The 19,113-nt window shown below is 35.7% G+C and overlaps 1 protein-coding gene across 1 annotated transcript; it reads left to right on the forward strand.

Annotated features, from left to right (window-relative positions):
* The first annotated feature begins 380 nt into the window (after positions 1 to 380).
* CCDC172 (coiled-coil domain containing 172) lies at positions 381 to 18,742 on the forward strand. Its single transcript, XM_072340989.1, has 8 exons — positions 381 to 459; positions 701 to 786; positions 3,848 to 3,964; positions 5,360 to 5,525; positions 6,442 to 6,543; positions 7,447 to 7,549; positions 17,801 to 17,888; positions 18,710 to 18,742. The coding sequence occupies exons 1-8, from the start codon at positions 381 to 383 to the stop codon at positions 18,740 to 18,742; spliced, it is 774 nt and encodes a 257-aa protein (XP_072197090.1).
* Positions 18,743 to 19,113: the final 371 nt, after the last annotated feature.

The raw sequence follows: 19,113 nt of genomic DNA on the forward strand, positions 1-19,113 counted from the left end.
TCATTTCCATTCCTGTGTTTCCTGGGTGGGCTCCCTCAGCAGGGCTGTGCCATTGCGCTCTTCCTGACCCAGTTTTTCACGCTTCCCTCTCCTGAAGTTTCACCCTAAGCCCTCACATCTCAGTCTGTGGTCATCTTTCCAGGTGGCATCCCTGCACTGTGTGGTTTCTCCCCAGAGCCTTGGAGCAGCCACCTGTGGGGAGACTGAGACCGGAGAGCAGAAACAGGGTCTGGCAGCACCTGGGGCAGAGGCCTGCGTGAAGGGCTGTAGGTGGGCCCACCCTGCTCTGCCCTCCCCTCAGTGCATCTCCTGGCTTCAAGCAGCCAGCCCTGCACATTGCAGTGAGCCCTCACACACCTGCACCTGCCCACAAGTCAGAAATGAACCTGGATACATTGTTCCAACAAATTCAGCTCACAGAAAAGCAGGCGGGTGAGAAGAGGCGCCTCATCCAACAAGGTCAGCCCCATGGCCGCCATCTTGCATGTCCTACAGTGTTGGTTGCTGTGAAAGGCCTCTCCATATTCCGGGAGCATTCCAACAAATGTGGAGTGACACCAGTGTGAAATCACGAGGGGAGCTTTGTTGGAAAAGATTTTCAGGCAGATGTTCTGTGTCTTCTTGCCAGCGTCGTTGCTTTGTAAGAACAGAACGTTTACAAACTGACCACACTTGCTTACAGGTTTTCCTTGTTTTGCAGTTAAATTTGAAATAAACAAATATCATGAAAAAACTAACCAACTAAAAGAAGAGCTGAACACTGCAACACTAAAATTAGAAACTGAGGTAAGTAGGAATGTTTATAGTACAGATAAGGAATACATTGCATTTACAAGCACATGAATTATTCTTTTTGGGAATCTGTTTGAGGACAGTGTGAGCAGCTCAGTCTGAGCAGTCTTGGATCTTGTTATAGCACTTTTTCATTTAAAGGATGCATTTATTCGAGGTTTGCAAATCATTCCTGTGTTTCCCACTGCCATTCCTTAAGGGCCTTATTTGTTTCACAGAGAATAGGTGGAAACATTCTCAGTATTTACTTCACAAGACATTGAGTCATGTGCTAAAGGTCTTCCCATGAGCCTGGACTCAGCACTGTGCCAGGCCTTAGAGTTTTGCTGGGGGCAGTCTAGACAGGAGGAAGTTTCCAAACCTATTCAACACTTTTAACATTTTACTGTGCTTTCTGTTTAACCAAACTGCAGACATAGTTTTAGATTAACCATTCAGTTTTGCAGAGCTCTTTCAACATTCATACCTATAAGGACAAATGATTTAAAAATCTATTTGCTTGTGCCTGAAAAATAGTCTAGTTATCATCCCCATGTGCTTAAGTATCTGTGCTGATGGAATATGTATGCACAACAGGAAGGCTTATGGAGTCTCCTTTGAAGTTAGAACTATTGTGCATTTAAATAAACATCTTCAAGAACCTTTGGGGGGATTATCTCATATAGATGTTTTGAGGATGATTATCATCCTTCCAAAACCAGATTCTTTTGTCATTTTTAAGGGATATGTTATTTATACATATAAGTATATGCACACACGTTGACATTACTATGAGATGATCAGATAAAGAAATTCATCAACAAACATTCGCTGATTGTAAAATGAGACTGTTATCTTGCAAGCAGTTGGTCATGTATGCATGCCACAAAAGACCTTTAACACAGTAACTTATTTAGCCAACACATTATATCTGAGTGATGTTTGTTAGGTAAAGCCCTTTGTAGTATCGCTCCTGCATTTATTTATGAACACTATTTCATGTTTATACTGCTAATTTGTTATTGATGCAGCGTGATTTACAATCAACATTTCTGTGGAAGGTATAGAGCATCCCAGGAGTAGAGCTATTATTGTAAATGACTAATGGGAAGAGCTGAAGAACTGTTCCTAATTAAATCTTAAGTGCCTTAGCCACCTAGTATTCTATCTGGTATCCACAAAAATATATTTTATTTGCCTGTTTATTCTGACATTGATTCATTTAGAAATAGGACACAATACAGAAAATAAGTGGAATGGAAAAATGCTTTTCAATCAGACTGTACTTAGGTTTAAAGATTACATAAATATTGAAATTATTAAAAGTAATTTATTTTTCAGTACAGGAATTAAGTTTATGTGTGTCTACAATACGTAATATAATTCAAATAGCATTAAATAATGTTCAGTAATGCTGTTTGATTTATCCCACACCAAATAACTGCACTTTAGATGCACTGATATCCAAGTGTGTACATGCACAGGGGCTTATGCCTGAGCAAGCAGATGAGCCCGAGTTCAAACTTGTTTTGACATCTATTTCACAGAGGCTGCCCGTGGTCAATCAAAGGTTCCCAGGAAATGCTATTTATTTTCTCTGTTCAGTAAAATCAGGTAGCATGTAATTAGAACCTGAATTATAGCATTCTGCCTTTCATGCCTCAATGATTTCTTCAAAAATAATAATAATAATAAAAAAAATCTATTGCAAATGTGCAGATTAAATAGGCATCTTACAGATGGAGAACCTACACTGCAGTTAGTTACGTTCGGTAATATAATTACAGAGGTATAAGACCATCTACTCTCTTTGAATTAGTATGCAACATAAATATAGCTGAGGCAAGCACCTCCTTGATGCTTAGCATGCCAGACATATGAGGGATGAGGAAGTCTGGTCCTTTCCTGTCTGATTGTCTCACCCCAGTCTTAGCACAGTTGATTCCACTGTCCTCCTCCTTGTGGTATCAGATGCACTTCCTCTGTACTCTCTCCAAAATCATCTGTATTATTTTTCAAATCTTCTGATTTTCACCTCTTTAATATCACTACCGTTTGTTTTTTTCTGTTTCTGTTCTCACAAACTTATATAACACCTTGATCATTCCCTTTACTTCCGGATACTTACCCTGTGCCTCGAAGGTCTGCTAGCAGTTCTGCAGCTAACTTTCCTTTCCCTAATTGTTCTGAGTATCACAGACCGAGTCATTTTTGACCACTTTTTCTCCAGTACGTCAAATGAATGATTCTCATCCTCTAAGACTTAGCTGTTCCCCATTTATCTGCAGTTATATTTTCTCATCTGATATCAACTTTGGTTAGATAGTGACGCAGTAGATGCAATGGAAAATTGAGAGGAATTCTTCAGCAAAAAAAAACCCTGAAAACGCAGCTGTTGAAAAGCATACTTTTCTATCAGATAAACTACAATGTATAAAAATGTGTTTAAAACCATATTCAAAATTAAATTGTTAGTTTTGGGAGAGCTTACAGCCAAACTGTTTCTATTCTATCAGTAGTTTTACCATCACACTTCTTTGTCTAAGAATTTCAGCAAATATCAGAAAAACATGATCACCTTTCTCATTCTTTCTCCTGTGCAATACTAGCATTGCAGAGCTAATCACATATGCAGCCATTCAGATAACCTCAGCCAGAACAATGATGTTGGATCTCTGTCCCTCTGATGCTGTCTGGTTTGATATGAGACAACCTGCATGCAGTGAGATGTAGGCCACTGTGTTAAGGCTAGATAAAAGATTGTGTGTGATCAATATCTTCCCTGTTCTTAGCCTGAGATTATTTTATATGAACTGCACAGATTTAAAAACACCATTTCAGACAGACTGATCAGCAGTGAATTTGTCTTTTAAGAGAGGATGCTTTCCCAAAGCTTAGTGGTAAACTGGAAGATTTTGGGTGAGAGTGGGGGGGAAATCTGATATGCTTTTTCTAGTCCAGCAGCAGCTATGCCAGCTATGTTTTAATTGAACCAAGATCCTTATGTCCAATATAAAAGTATATGAAATAAAAACCCATTAACTTTATTTCATAACTTTTTGTTTTCTCTTGGAAGGTTCAACAGCTGTCTGAAAAAATGTTCTCCTTAGAAATTTTGAAGAAACGTGAAGACAGCTTAGAGAAACAGAAAGCTGAACTTATTAACCAGAAAAGCACTCTTCTCAAAGACTTAGTATGTTTCCAGCAATGGCATTCAAGTAGCTCATTTGTACCATACAAGTTTATGCAGCCATAAATTTTGAAATAAAAAATACTATGAATCTGAATAATCAATTTTTATTTTTACACCAGCATACTTAAAAATGTAAATGTAGTTGGATTATTGCTTTGAATTTTAATTCTCATTTTAATGATCTACGGTAATATATACTGCAGTTTACCTGCAAAGCTGATTTCACATTCTTATCTTCAGTTTCTGATGTCTGCTGTTGTGTGACTGAGTTCCAATCATGACGCGTTTCCTTCCTAAAAGAAAAGCAGAAAAATCTCACCTTCAATTGGACTTTCTCAACCACTGTGAAATACACTCAGAAGAATCAGAGGAAAATCTCAGGAAGGCCAACTCCACATTTCTGGAATCCTGACATTCCATATAATCTCTTTTAAACCAAAAACTCTTGGTCCCCTTTTGAAAAGTAGTTAGCACAACATACAACATTTTCAGTTTAGCTGCAGTCCTAACCTGAATATTGCCTTCCTCTTTCTGTATGGTGTATCCCCGAGTCTTGGAGTAAGGTCACACAAGAGTAGTTTTCACTGCGTAAGTATTCATACCTCAAATCAGCAGATCTGAATATTCAACATTTAGTATCAATCGCTATTATTACCTTTAAATCCTTACCTTAACTGAAAATATTCCCTATCTTAAATGTACGAAGAAAGAAAAAGTAGTATAAATATCATAGAAAAGTTCCTCTGAAAAAAGTAACCTCTGAATAAATGTGAAATTTGATTAATTTTAATTGTGAAGATTTGAAATGTAGATAATAGTGTCTTTCTTCCTGTATATAAAGCTATTTCTTCTAATTTAATTCAGTCAGCATTTTTTAAAGGAATTTACTATTACCCTTGTATTTAGGATTATTTTTTCCAGAGAACGAAATAATGTCTCCTTATCAACCATAGCTGACTTAACAGTTATCAAGGGAAATAAAGCAAATCTGCCTTTTGCACAGGAGTAAACTACAATTTTATTTAACATCAGGCTAAAAGAACTGTGCCCACAGTATGATAGAACTTAGCAGTGATTTCAATAATGAATTGCACTCCAAACCAGTTACATACATATATAACTTGACTTAGTTAATTTTTTTTTTTAATTTTTTTAATTATTATTTTTTTTAAGGAGGAATATATCCTTTGCTCTGTAAGTGTAAAAATGTTTAGAACAGCAGACCAAATGGTAGAGCTGTAGGCCATCTTCATGTTCTCCCATGTCGGGAAAAATGAATACACAACATATATAAAGTCTAAGCGTAAGCAACAAGTATGTTTCCGTCTGCTAGCTTAACAAAGCCTTCATTTTTTTTTCCACTTAAGCATTCAATTTGATCTTTCTTTTTTTCAGACAGATGCAAAGAGAAAAATGACTGAAGAGGAAGATAATTTTACTAGGGAAGTAACAGAGTTTAATGATGAGTACGGACTAACAAGCAATAGAGAACTTCTGATAAAAAGAAAAGCCAAGACTGAAATAAATGATTTAGAGCATGAAGCTGCTGTGCTAAGAAATGGTAAATCTTAAATTATCTTTTGTTACCGGAGAATGCAAATCAGTAAAGTATAACTCTGCTAAACAATAATTTTAACCCTCCTGCCATCTGAAACCACCTCTTAACACAATACTAGAAGAGAGTGGCCTGACATAGCACATTATATAAAGATTATTAAAGGTTCTTCTACTCTCTAACCTTTTCAGACATTTCCAAACACTTTTATTTGTGTTAAGATACAGAATATGAGGTTTCCCAAAACAGTCAGAGACTGAGAAGCAGTCCTTCAGAAATTACATAAGAGTCATCATGGATCACAAGCTGAACATGAGTCAACATCAGAATACCAGCACCATACTAAGACGTGTAAACATAATTCTAACCTCTATGCTATGCAAAATAATCCTTCATTGTATGTAGCTGAATTCTTAACTGGTGCTAAGACAGATGTTGCATTTCAAGAAAAAGCATGCGCTAGCTGGATACAGTCCTCTTGGAAACAGTGAGAATGATCAGAGATCTGGAGGACATGAGAAAGGAAAAGCTGAATGAATTGGAATTATTTAACCCCTGGAGGAAGAGTTCTGGAAGATGGGTATCTGTCATCAAATGTTTAAAGGTTTCTATATGTAGGAAAGTCATCATATCGCCAAAGTAACTGTAAAGCAAAATATTTGCAATTAGTTGCATGTCCATCAGACTAAATGTGTAAAACATCTTAGGAACATCAAAATAATTTCTTTTCATAATTAGGAATTAATTATATGACGTAATTTCCAGGGAACTGTTTTTAAGTTGACTACTTTTAGTTATATTTATGGTTCTTTGTCCTCAAATGAAAAGGTGGGTAAAAGTAGCCAAGAATATTTAAAATTATGTCATGAAGACTTAAACTACAATGCCTTTTAATTTAAAATATAATTGTTTATTTCCTTAGAAATGGAGTCAATGGAACATAAGAACGTTCATTTAAATGCACTCCAGCTGCAGAAGAATGAATTAAAGCAGGAATTATTTACTCTTGAAAGTGAACTCAAAGGTGTGCTTTAGAATCAGTTGTTATGATCACTATTTCTGCCTTGACAAATGATTCCAAAAAATCCTTTCTGTCAAGTTATTTTTCTCAGCAAAAAGTCATAGAAATAAGAGTTTATATATTTTACATTATGTAATAAATAATTTTAGGATGTGTATAATAATATAGTGGACTTCATTAAGATTTATGTTGAATGTCTCTGACACCAAGATGTACAGTTTTGCTGAATCATAACCTGTAAATAGGAAAATAAAATTATTCTTTTGCTTTTGAAATGTGAACTTAAATTGAGAATTAAGTGTTTCAAAGTGACCTTAAAATCAACGTAAGTCTTGTTTATATACCATTAATTTGTAATTAAAGAATGTTATTAAAATGTATTAACAAGCAACATGACTTAGGCTGATGGAGAAAGATGTGGCTGTGGTGACGCAGCTCTGATCTGTAAACTCCACAGTTGCTGTCTACTGACATTTGTGCATTGTTACATGAAAGCAATGCATAAAAAAAGGATGGGGAAAGTGTGTCGAATAAACAAAAACACCTATAAAAAAAACAAACAAGTAAAAAGTTGCAGAGGGAGGAAGAGTTCTGTGTCAAAGGTCCTGATAGGCAATAGGGTGATTCTTTTACAAACATGTAAATAACATCATAGTAAATTAGTTAGGAAAGAAAGACTACATATATTTTCATATATATTGTGTGGGAAAAGGGGTGTGATTTTATAAAAGACTGTAATGAGTATATCAATTACAATACTAAAATAAATCATGTTCTTTATTCAGATGACTTTTCCCTACAAACAGTCTAACAGCAAAAAATATTATCTAAATTTAAAGCATGCAGACCCTCTTCGAATATGGATGACTAATATATATATTCAGAAGATCATTATTATTTTTTTAGACCTTGAGAAATTAATCAAGGAGGCTGAAGAAACGATGAAAGATTTAGAAGCAGAAAAAGTCCAAGTGACTGAAAAGCCTCAGACCAATCCAGAATGTTTAAGGTAAGAGTCTCATGTTTGTAGATGCTTAAATTTAAGTTTAGCTCAATAATTACAAACCAGTTCTGTTGGTAGTGACTATTTTATCTTTCATAGAATCATAGAATTACCCAGCTTGGAAAAGACCTTGGAGATCATCAAGTCCAACCGCAGCCTAACCATAGTACCCTAACTCTAACAACCCTCTGCTAAATCCTGTCTCTGAGCACCACATCCAAATGGCTCTTAAACACAAGATTCATATTCATATACAACATTCACTAGAAATCAGGATTATCAAATGTGTTTATCACAAACTACAAATTGTTTGTTACAGACCTTTGCTCTTACACACATGCTGCAACAACCTAAAAACAGAAAGCAGCTGAAGGGAAGCCCCAGTCAAACTTGGAGTAAGAGCAAAAGCCCACTCCTTGGGCAGTAGGCAAGTTATTCCATTTTTGGAAAACACAGCAGCGATAAAAGTATATCAGTGAACTATCCAAATGCTATATGCCCCAAGTGACTGAACCTTCCACAGTGCCTGATGGTGATGGAATGGGTGGGCCACAGTAACCTCTTCAGCTCAGCTGGGTCTTGCATATAGAACTTATTAAAAGCAGATTTATTTTCTCTACTGTCCCTACCATCAATTCTGGTGTGACTTCTAGTTAAGCTAGTTTAGAACAAGATTTTGAAGATTTAAACAAGACAGAAGACCTTTCACATTCTCTCTTAACAGTGAATGTTTCTGCCTAGGAACTGACCTGACACGACTCATTTGTTGTCTGTTTGCTCAAACTTGACATTTGCATTTTCATCATACCCATAAGAATGTAATGTTCAATGCAAAGAAACCCCTGCTAGAAAAGAGTTGGCTCAAATTTTTCTCTAATGAATTATTAAGGAAAAAAAACAACATCACATTTTTTTTTCTATACATTTCTTAAGTTCTTGACTATAATAAATAAGTGCAAGTTCTCTTTTCCTCTGAAATCTTTCGGTGGAGAAATAAAATGTTGCAGGGAACACTGGGAATTTTTGTGAATGATTTGTTAAAGGCCTATATTTTGCTGAATACCAGTTTCTGAAAGAAAATGATATATCGGCCCCATTACTAACTCTCTTCGACCTCTTACATGTTGTTGAGACACGGCCAAATTTCCTTCAGCATAAAAATTAATTAGTTCACAATTCTGCATACAGTGGCAAAAAACTTTGCATTCAACATATACATAAAGGACAATGTAAATAATAGTAACAGTTGCAATTCTGTTGCAATTGTAAGACAGCCTGTTATAATTCACTCCCTTACATTATTCATTCCATCATGATATGTTAGGTTTTGTGATGCATGAGGTTGTCAACTTCTTTCTAAGTAACACATTTCCCTTGGAGTAGTTTACTGCTGTGATGCCACTTAATATTCAAATTGCCATAATTAGTTTTCTGTAACGGGTTTCCTATGTATAAGCTACAGAAGTAACAGACACTAGATTACTTTAAATCCCCAGTCACTGATTCACTATGAGGCATCCATACACGCTTGTCTTTCTACTTAGTTCCAGGTGGAACTGTACTTCAGTATTGTGTAGGTGGAAGACACAACAGGAGATAAAATATTCTGGATTTACAACCAAAGAAAGAGGGATGATGAGATTTTTTTTACTTCATAAAATGCCTAATAGTATGGTCAGGGACTATCTGATAGCTGGACGTAGTGTGAAATCTAAATGAAGCGCTACTACTGTTACTACTGCAGCAGAGCACTTGCTCATTCAGTCAGTGCCAGTAGTCCCTCTGCAGCAGATTCTTGAGTGAACGATCGTGTCCACTCCTCCGGCTGCCCTCTCTAAGGGAACCTGAGAGTATAGAAGCATTTCTGTAGCAGTGGCAAGACAACCTGCAGTGAACCCCAGGACCCGGGGCAAACAAGGAGGCTCTCCTGACAGGCTATGTATCTCTGGCTCTTTTGAAGGATCTTCTGCAGCCAAAGTTCTAATTAATACAATCTTAGATACACTATTGATTGTGCCCACTGTGCTTGAAAGCAATATTTTGTAGCCTAATAAGACAAGTGTTTTCTTTAATTAAGGTTTTTTCCCCTCTTATGGTATCTATTGTAGGAATACATTTTTCATTGTTACTGAACGTTGCTTTTAGTATACGTTATCCAGAGAAAAATTCTTTGACATGAGACAAACAACATGGATCAAAAATCCTTTTTTTTGTCTGATAAATAAGCACAAAAATAGATTTTCTCTACTTTACTGAGTGGGAAACCACACCACTTTTTAAATGATAAAAATACCAATGTGTTTAATGCTTCCTTAGAACAAATGTGAGAGACAGTCAGCATCAATAACCTGATAGATGTAGCTCCCAGGCCACCCTGCAAGTCTGTTATTGTATCACATACCTAGTCTCAGCTTAAAAATCAATATCAAAAGTAGCTGGCAAGGCAAGAATCTTCATTACAATTAAGTATATATCTTAAAGTAAATTATATTTCAGCTGAAGAGTGCAGCCAGCTAATTCAAATGACAACAATCCATCTTTGATCTTAGAAAAATGCCTTATACCATATCTGCAGTTTCATAAAATTTCTCCCAAATCCATCAAAGAATTACAAAAGGTCAGGAGATGCTCACACTGTTAATTCCAACTATTGGTGCTGCAATTACAGCTTGTTCTATAACATGTGATACGGGAAAAAAAAGCTAAGGCAAATTTGAATGTTGAGCACAGATGTCATGGGTAAGGACTACATATAAAATAAAACTTGGATTTGGGGGGACAAGGTAGGCACTTTTACAAAATATTGTCATATTTGAAGAAAAAAATAGTGGTCAGGCACTGGAAAAGGCAGCCCAGGGAAGTGGTGGAGCTACCGTCACTGGAGGGGTTGAAGAAGGTGGGCATGATGGGGATGGGTCAATGGTTGGACTAGATGATTGTAGAGGTCTTTTCCAACCTTAATGATTATTAATGAATCTCAATGAAGAAAAATATTATGGTTTATATGAAATATGAATTATTGTATTATATATTATGGTTTTTATGAGATACAATAGTAGTGAAAAACACACTTTCACAATGCAGCATTTTAATATCTTGCCTGGAGGGAATGTTTTGCTGCCAAAGACACGACTTCATTTTCTGCTGATGTAAGCTGGGAGGTGTCATATGACCAGTAACGATTCTAAAATATGGCAGCGATAATCTTCATGCCAAAATATGGTAAAAGTAATTAGGGCAAGGATCACTGAACCACTACAGCTAAGCTGAGGGAAACAAATCTACCAGCAACCCCAAAATTCAAGTCAGTAATGTTCCTTGAGATCCTTGAGGGTGTTCCAACTTCCTGCTAGATAAGGAAGACTGCTGTCTACGGTACACGTTACCTGACATCTGCTGCTACTATCTGCCTATCACTGACTTCTGAACTTTCAAAATGTCTCTTGTAATGCCTTGTATAAAGTAATCATACATAACAGATGAATGAAGTGCATTCTGTACCTAAACTGATCATCCCTAGCACAACTGGGAATGTTCCACATCCTTCAATAGTTTTGTTTTTATGTTTTTTTGTTGCTGTTGCTTTTCAATACGCTACAAAATAATTTATCTCAACACTGACCCTTCCACTTCTTTCTTGAAAGACAGAAATGTCCACAAATATAAGAGAAGCCGCATCCTGCATATGCTTTTTATTTCAGATAATTCTGTATTCTTTTTTAGATTACTGTTCTTCAGTTTATTTTTAAATTTATTTTTCCTTACATGCCAAACCTTCGACTTCCATTGCATTCCAAGCATGTATGTGGAATATACTGACTGCTGTTTATACTAGCTTGTATGTGCAGCATTAAAAGTGGGATTCTTCATCTGAAACGATGATTTCATAGGGCATTTCAAATGTTCCTGGGGCAATCTTCAGTGTTAGGCTTTTGCTTGTACTGAACTACATTCTGGTGCTGCTTAATTTATTACTGAATTGAAATGAATGAGTCTTTCTATTCTTTTCCATTCTTCTTTTCATAAAAGTTCTAAAATGTTACTGAGCATGAAAGGAAAACACAAAACATTGAAATTCTGCTATTTTGCTTACTGCTCCTTTCTGTAAAGCTAATGAGAGGGAGGAAAAACGACCAGAAAAATAAGATACTTTAAGCCAATCATAAAAGTTTAAAGTGGAATAAATATTCAAGATTTAAACAACCTGAATCTTCTCAATACTTGAGAAAATAATAATGTAATTAAAGCCTGTTCCAGTTAACAATACACAAACCAAAAATAATTTGTAATTTCAATTCATTTTATTCAGTCCATAATTTTCACTCAGGAAGTTTTGAGGTTTTAGTCGGTGATTACACCTCCATTATTAATCTCAGATGCTAAATTTTTCATGGTTGTCAGCATTCTTCCTGCAGCTCTTGACAGCACAACGTGCTTTCTTACTGACCTGAACATAAAGTACATAAAGCACTACCAAGTAATAGATTGAAAATACACAGGCATACAAATTTCTGTTTCCTGCTCTCTCTCTCTCTTCAAGACACTTCAACATCTTCCTCAGTGTAGGCTCCCTAAAAATCACGTCTCATGGTATGGATGCACCATTCAGATATATCTTCAAGAAAAATGGTCTATTTCAGGAAAGGCATGCAATGAAAATCAAAAGCCTTATTTTAATCATTTGTTTTGCCAGTATCAACCCCACGTACAGAACAGCAAGAGCAAACTTTGGCAGCAGCTCTCTTGAGTCCCAGTTCCTGGGCTGGTAGCAAATAGCACTACGTAAATGGTCTAAGACAGAATCAAGCAGAGCCTTTAACTGATATAAGGAAATTCCTAATTATGGCACTTAGCTTTTATATTAACTGTAATTACTCATGGAATTTTTTTTGTTAATTTTTTAGTCTTCTTTCTCATTTTAATTTTAGAATAATGTGCTGCCTGATGTAAGGCAATCCAGAAATCATTTTAATCAGAATTTATTTAGACTAAGAGCAGACAATTTCTACTTTCTAGAGTTTTCACAGTAGTATAAAGGAAGACTACTCTCTGAAACCTGAATATCTGTCCTGAATGGACGGCCTAAGGCCATGTTTCTGGTGGTTTTCAAAACACATTTTGCAATTAAATTTTATGTTAAGTTTATAATCAGGAGATATCAATCTCTGGAGTAATATATGTGGTTTAAAATGAGTTTTTTAATGACAATCTTCTCATTGATTTTTTAAGCTTTTCATTTTAATAGCAGTGTCCAGTGAAACTATTATAGTTTGAATTATGTTAAAAATGCTTCAATTATAAATTGCAGTATGGATTTACAAAAAATAGATCAAATTTGACTAATGAGATCTTTTTTTCATAGGACAGCAGTTGGTTAGGCAAAAAAAAAAAAAGCAATGTCATTCATCTTGTTATTAGTAAAGTATTTGATATCCCACTATTAATTAAGCTGAGGAATTCACATTAAAAATTTTGAGCAAGGAACAACATTAATGGGATTGAAAAGAAAGTGCTGCAAGAAGGTAACTACAGTCACACCTGATCTTACTCAATTTTTTCTATAATACCTTTGGAATATAACTTTTTCAAGAATAGGAAAGAACTCTAGTCCTTATAGAGCAAAGAGAGGAGAAACATACAATATTAGTTTATGTACTTGTGCATAACTAAGGACTTAAATACAAGACACTTAGAAGTAAAGAAGAAAAGTCTGAGCATGCCGTGCTAACAGAACTCACCTATAAACCCTGAAAGTAAATACAGATGGAATTATTTCCAACAAACAAAAACAAACAACAACAATAAACAGTAAATTTTTGACATTGCTGATCATGACAACTCCATTTGGAATCTTCCACCTGTTTTTCAAGAAGGATGCATTCAGCCTGGAAGGTGAGTGGGGAAAGGAGAGCCCATATTGCAAAGGAAAATAAGGATGTATCTTCCTATCTCTAAGAAAATTCTACATTTCTCTTAAAACCAAGCAACCCACTATAGAAATAATAATTCCAGTAATAGGATAGTTGTACTAACCCACCTAGACTAAAATCTGATTTTACCTGTACAGTACAAAAGTCAAGATATTTGAACTAGAAAGATCCTAGATCCATGCTTGTTTTCCATGCCTTTCAATAGGAATCTTACTGACCTTGGGATAAACGTCGCAGTTTTGATGCTTAACAGTTTTTCTTTTCTGCTGTAACCTCTCCACACAGTCTGTTCCAATGTAAGCAGTTCATACACCCTTGGTTTTCTGTCTGTGCAGAAGGTCTCATTTTAAATGTGCATCTTAATTTCATGTGCTTTAAACTTTCCATGTTTAATCAATAATTATAATAGTATATTCCTTACAGCTCTTCCATAGAAACCGCCAGTTTTATACTTTTATACATAGTGTCATCTTCATTTGCATTTAATTCCAATTGTTTCATAGCCTAGTGTACTGTTTGCTTTTGTTATGTCTTCTTACCAGCATTTATTATCATTACTACATCTTAATTTTTATGCTATTTCTGATCCATCAAGTGTGCACTTTTATAACAGATTTGTTCAACTCAGCTGCTTGAGTTTGTGTTTCAAGATACTGAATTCCATTTAGGACTCATTTTCTCCCTTCCACAATTAATTAATAATAGTCTGAAATTCATTGAGCTCTTCATTTGTATCAATGGTATTTTTGGTTTAGTCGTGTCAGCAAACTGTAGATACCCAGCAAAATCCTGTTCTCACTTTTTTGCTCTCACAATACACATTAATCTAGTTGCAGTACTGAAGTGAGACTGAGCGTCCCCAATATATTAGCTTTGGTTTTGGCCTGAGACTATAAGCCAGGCTTTTATTCTTTTCTTCAGTTTAAATAAAATCTTAAAACCTTGATAAATGTTTCTCCTGACCTTTCTGATAAAAACTCAGGAAAATCCACATACATACTCTTGGGTTTATATATAACTTCTTACAGAGCTCCCAGTTTTGTGTCATAAATCCTATTCTTTCTTTACCAGCATCAAGCAATTTGATTTATAATACTCTAATGTTTTCCCTTGTACTTACAGTTAAAAAATGGAATGGCAATCATATGCAAGTTGGAGGCAAAAGGAAAGAACAAGAAGAATTCTTTCTAGTCTCACTAAAATATAACCAAAAAAATGGCCAGTTCCTTTTGCAGTTCCAACAATAACAAGGTCAGGTCTTCATCTTCTGCTTAGACAAAAAAATAAGCCTCTAAAATGTATATTCATCCACCTCTCTGAACAAAGTATTTCTTCTTTGAGATCTCTTTACATAAAATTATACCTAAATTGTAGGTTTGGGCTACTGAGTCTTGATCCACTAGTACAAGTCTGTGGATGATTTTCAGACAGATCTGTCTGACAGTAACGTTTTTTTCCTCACACTTCAATTCATAATACCAACATCTATTGATTTCACAATTATTTTTCCTATTTGCCTTCTGCATATACAGCTAAAATTCAAGTGGAGTGCATATCAACCACAAATGCCAATGATACTTAATAGATGTGCTCATTTCACAGCTGCAAAATCGATCATCTTCAGTGATCTCCATCTTCATCTCTTTGTCACTTCTAGTATTCTAGAGTAATGGAAAATGGGCCATTGATAGCTGAGGTCAGCCTCGGGCAAGCTAGCATTCAGAAAACATTCTGATGCTATTGTCCCACCTACTTGATTTAAGGCGAGGTTTTACTATTGCCATTTATCTTAAATAAGCTTTTTCAAACTTCCTTTCACAAACTTCTGGCCCAACTTTTCATTAGAGCCCATTACCTGAAATTCAGTAATGTGACAATCCAGTGTTAACCCAGTGCAATTGCATTTTCTTAAAAGTATACTTGATGGTCTTTTAGAAGATCAAAATGCTAAAAACTAAAACAGAGGAATGTGTAAGGCCAAAAACTAAAATATCTTCTCAGATTTTTTCAATATATTTGCTTTTTATCATAGTTGTTAGGAGACCATAATTGTCATATTAATCCTTGTTCTGGCAAAAGGTACATCTCTTTCCATATCCGAAGGTGACAGAAAAGCTGCCCTACATCTAGACAGTACAGTTCCATGAATAATTGGTTTGCACATTCAATCTGATAGTGAAAAGATGAATATGAATATCCTGCTTATCTTAAATGTGCAATGAAAAAAAACTAAGTCTCCTTCCAGGTTAAGCATTATTTTGAACAGTTCCATTGTCTCACATTCCTTCTGGTAAAACTTCATCATTTATTCAGTAACTCAGGCGTCTCCAATGCATTAATTGTGTAGACTGTAACATAACAGACAGCCCTTGTTTTGTGAATATAATATTCCTGGCACATACTGTAATTATCTAGCTACTAAATAAGAAAAAAAAAAAGAAAAGAAAAAGAAAAGGAAGACCTGAATGCAGAATCAATTGATTAATGCAAAAATTAAAGACCATGTTTGAATAAATGACTTTTATCGCTGCTACCCAATGCTTTACAAGGAGCTTTCACTGCATTTAAAACTTTTCGAAATTATTTTAAATAAAAGTCAAAAATCCATATGCAATGCTTTATGGTTTCGAAGCACATCATCAATAGTAATTCATCCACAATCCCAAGACACAGATAAGCACCTGTTACTGCTTATCTTCTGGTTGTTCTGTCCTCAGCATACACCTAACATGGATGGGTATCACTCTTAGCTGACAGCCACCAAACAGGCTGTGCTTCAGTGCGGCAGTGTCAAAGACAATGGGAGAACATTTTCTCAGAGATGAACAGACTTTGACTTTCCTTATAGTAAATTCAGTGCAGTAGGGCTTTTGTTTCTCTTAAATGAAGGTTCTACTATCCCACCAGCAGAAAGCACAGAGAAAAAAAAATGAGGAGGGAAGGCAACGGGGTTAACCTGATTTAATCAGCATCAAAAGCTTAACTTAGACCTTGAATTAAGCTTTTCTCATTGGATGGTCTGTAAACGAGCACTGTACTACAGTACCACAAGTGTTTAATTTCTCAGAGTTCAGAATTTCCTTCTGTTCAAACACCTGTACGTGTTATGAATACAGAAGAAATATTTCCAAAAGAAAAGGCATTTCCTGCATTGTAATATGCACTCAGGGCTGACATTTCCTACTTTTTCCAGTTTGTTTGCATGGCCCACAATACTCAACATCACTTGCTGAAACTGCATGAAGAGTAAGCAGCTTCAGCTTTCCTTGTGATGCTTCCCTTCCAACAGCCATGGAAGGACTCAGCATAAAGGATTCATCGGACTTCTAAAAGCTCTGACAGAGCTATTTTTTGGCCTGCTGAGCAGTAATCTAAATATAAGATAGATAATCCAAGTCTTCTCTTTTTTGTTCTCTGAAGATATTTGGAGAAGAGCTGCAGTGGCTCAGTAGCTGCAGAGATTAAGAATCCTGTTGCTATTTGTTTTTACAAATTGCTTCCATACTGATGGTAAAAATAGTTAGGTGCTGTTTGTAAATACTATTTCATGCTTTAAGCAGATAAGAAAAAGCTCCGATTTTCTAACTGTCTCCATAGTGTTTGATTTCTGAACAGATTTTAGCCAGTTAGGAAGCTACTCGTGTTCTTAATTAAAAATAATTTCTATTAATATTTTTAACAGAAAATTTTTTACCGGGGGCATCATATAAGCCTGAAAGAATGGGGAAATAAACCACGCTCTTTTCAATAGGAAAACTCGCTACATTAAAAGTAGTCCTTATTATAGGGAAGGAGCCTGTGGATGGGTATGGAACACTGACTGCACAAGAACTGCCACACTGGGTCAGGCAGAGGGCTCATCTCATCCAGTGCCTCTTCACTGGCATCAGTGAGTGGAAGCTCAAGTAAATAAGAACAGCACCATATGGTGTTTCCCAAGTGTCAGCATTCATTCTCACAAGTTTAAATATGGAAAATGATAATTAATGAGGTCATAAATCTTTCATGGTTTATATCAGCATGGTCTAGAAATTTGTCTAATCAAGCATTTAGTCACGATACACTTTTTAAAAACCCAAATTGCCATTTTCTGAAGTTCTCCACATTGTCACCATAACTGGCAGCGGTGAATGAAATGCAGTGATAGTGTGTGAGAGCAGCACTTTGCCAGTCACAAAAACTAGCAAACTTAAATCCTGACCACGCAACAAATCAATGAGAGTTTTCTCACATTAGTCAGATTGACAACTGGGACCAACACTGAACCAACTAATCCAAGCAGCAACTCTCTGCTATAAAAAATAATTGTTAATTTCTTCGGACACAGGCTTAAAAAAGAATTGGAAAATTACAAAGATGATGACTGGGAAAGCATCTACGAGACCCTACGAACAGAAGTTGAAATTCTGCAAATGGTATGCTATTCTCACTACATATTTTAAGTGCTTGATATTTATAAAGGTGTAATTTAAGATGATTAGCAGTGGTTTTAGATAAGCGTTTCATACTGCGTTCAAAGCCAAACATCCTTGCATTGCAGGTGCACTCAATTCCCATCTGTTTTAACCTATTATTTCCAAGTGTCCAGGAATATAAGCAAAGAAAGAGAATTTAAAGACACATTGTTAACACAAGAAAGATCCTTATGGGGTATAGCAATAATCATTAATTTCTTGAAAGCAGCAAACTACTATGCATTTAGGAGTTAAGTTAATCTTTAACTCCAGCTGTCAGTTAAATGAAAGATGGGAATATGGAGAAATAAGACCATAATTGCATCCTTTTAGGGAAACATTTTATTTTGCCCACTCACAAGTTCTTCACAAAAATCTCTTAAATGATGTTTTTCTCTAGATGTCAGCCCTAACTTCATCTTCTTTGACTGCCAGTCTGTGTAACAACACAAAGAGAAGAAATGTTTTGAAGTCTCATTTTTGAAAACAAAAGGTTTTTTAATAGTTCATTTTGGAGCCCCTGGTTGGGTTGTATGAAGATGCAGCTGTTATTCTGCATCAATAGCAGAATATCAGTCATGGAAATTTTGTATTACTGACTCATGATCATTTTCAAATTCCTGTTGGAGGAATGTAACTTTCTTCTGCTTCATCCATTAATTTTATTATGCCTGTCAAACTTCAGAAACAAAAACAGTGTAATGTTTAAAAGCTTCTCTGTAAAGAACACAGTGAACTCATTCAATTTGATTTTCTATAATTCAATTCTTTCTGTTTTCCAGAAACTATCACAGAAAAAGTCTTCAGACAAGTGAATAATGTGTGACAAGTCTTATGAAGTGTCATAGAAGTTAGTCTGAGTATTGTAAAACAATTTTACTCAGGCTCTCTCAGGTTTGCTTTTTGCGCTTCTCGTTTGGTTAAACCACAGTTTGTGTGTGCCTTTGTTTTACATTAAGACTGATTTTAGTTAATTTAAAAGCGGGGGGGGGGGGGGGGGGGGGGGGGGGGGGGGAGGTTGTTTGTCTTTTCTCTGTGTTTATCCTTCCTCAAATTAACAGCTATCCATCCTTAGATTCCTTTGTTGCTCAGGAATGGACAACACTTCATCTGCTACACATAGAGCTGAGTTCCCATATTACAAACTCCATTCTCTATGTACTGTTTTTCAGAAGGAGCATTCTCC

Source organism: Excalfactoria chinensis, chromosome 6 (assembly GCF_039878825.1).
Source record: "Excalfactoria chinensis isolate bCotChi1 chromosome 6, bCotChi1.hap2, whole genome shotgun sequence".
Lineage (NCBI taxonomy): Eukaryota > Metazoa > Chordata > Aves > Galliformes > Phasianidae > Excalfactoria > Excalfactoria chinensis.

What these genes read in the sequence shown, in the direction of transcription:
- CCDC172 (XM_072340989.1), top strand. Translation starts at nt 381, where the DNA reads ATGAACCTGGATACATTGTTCCAACAAATTCAGCTCACAGAAAAGCAG. An exon ending in ACCAATCCAGAATGTTTAAG is followed by an intron (nt 7,550 to 17,800) that starts GTAAGAGTCTCA and finishes CTTCGGACACAG; the next exon opens with GCTTAAAAAAGAATTGGAAA. An exon ending in AAGTTGAAATTCTGCAAATG is followed by an intron (nt 17,889 to 18,709) that starts GTATGCTATTCT and finishes TCTGTTTTCCAG; the next exon opens with AAACTATCACAGAAAAAGTC.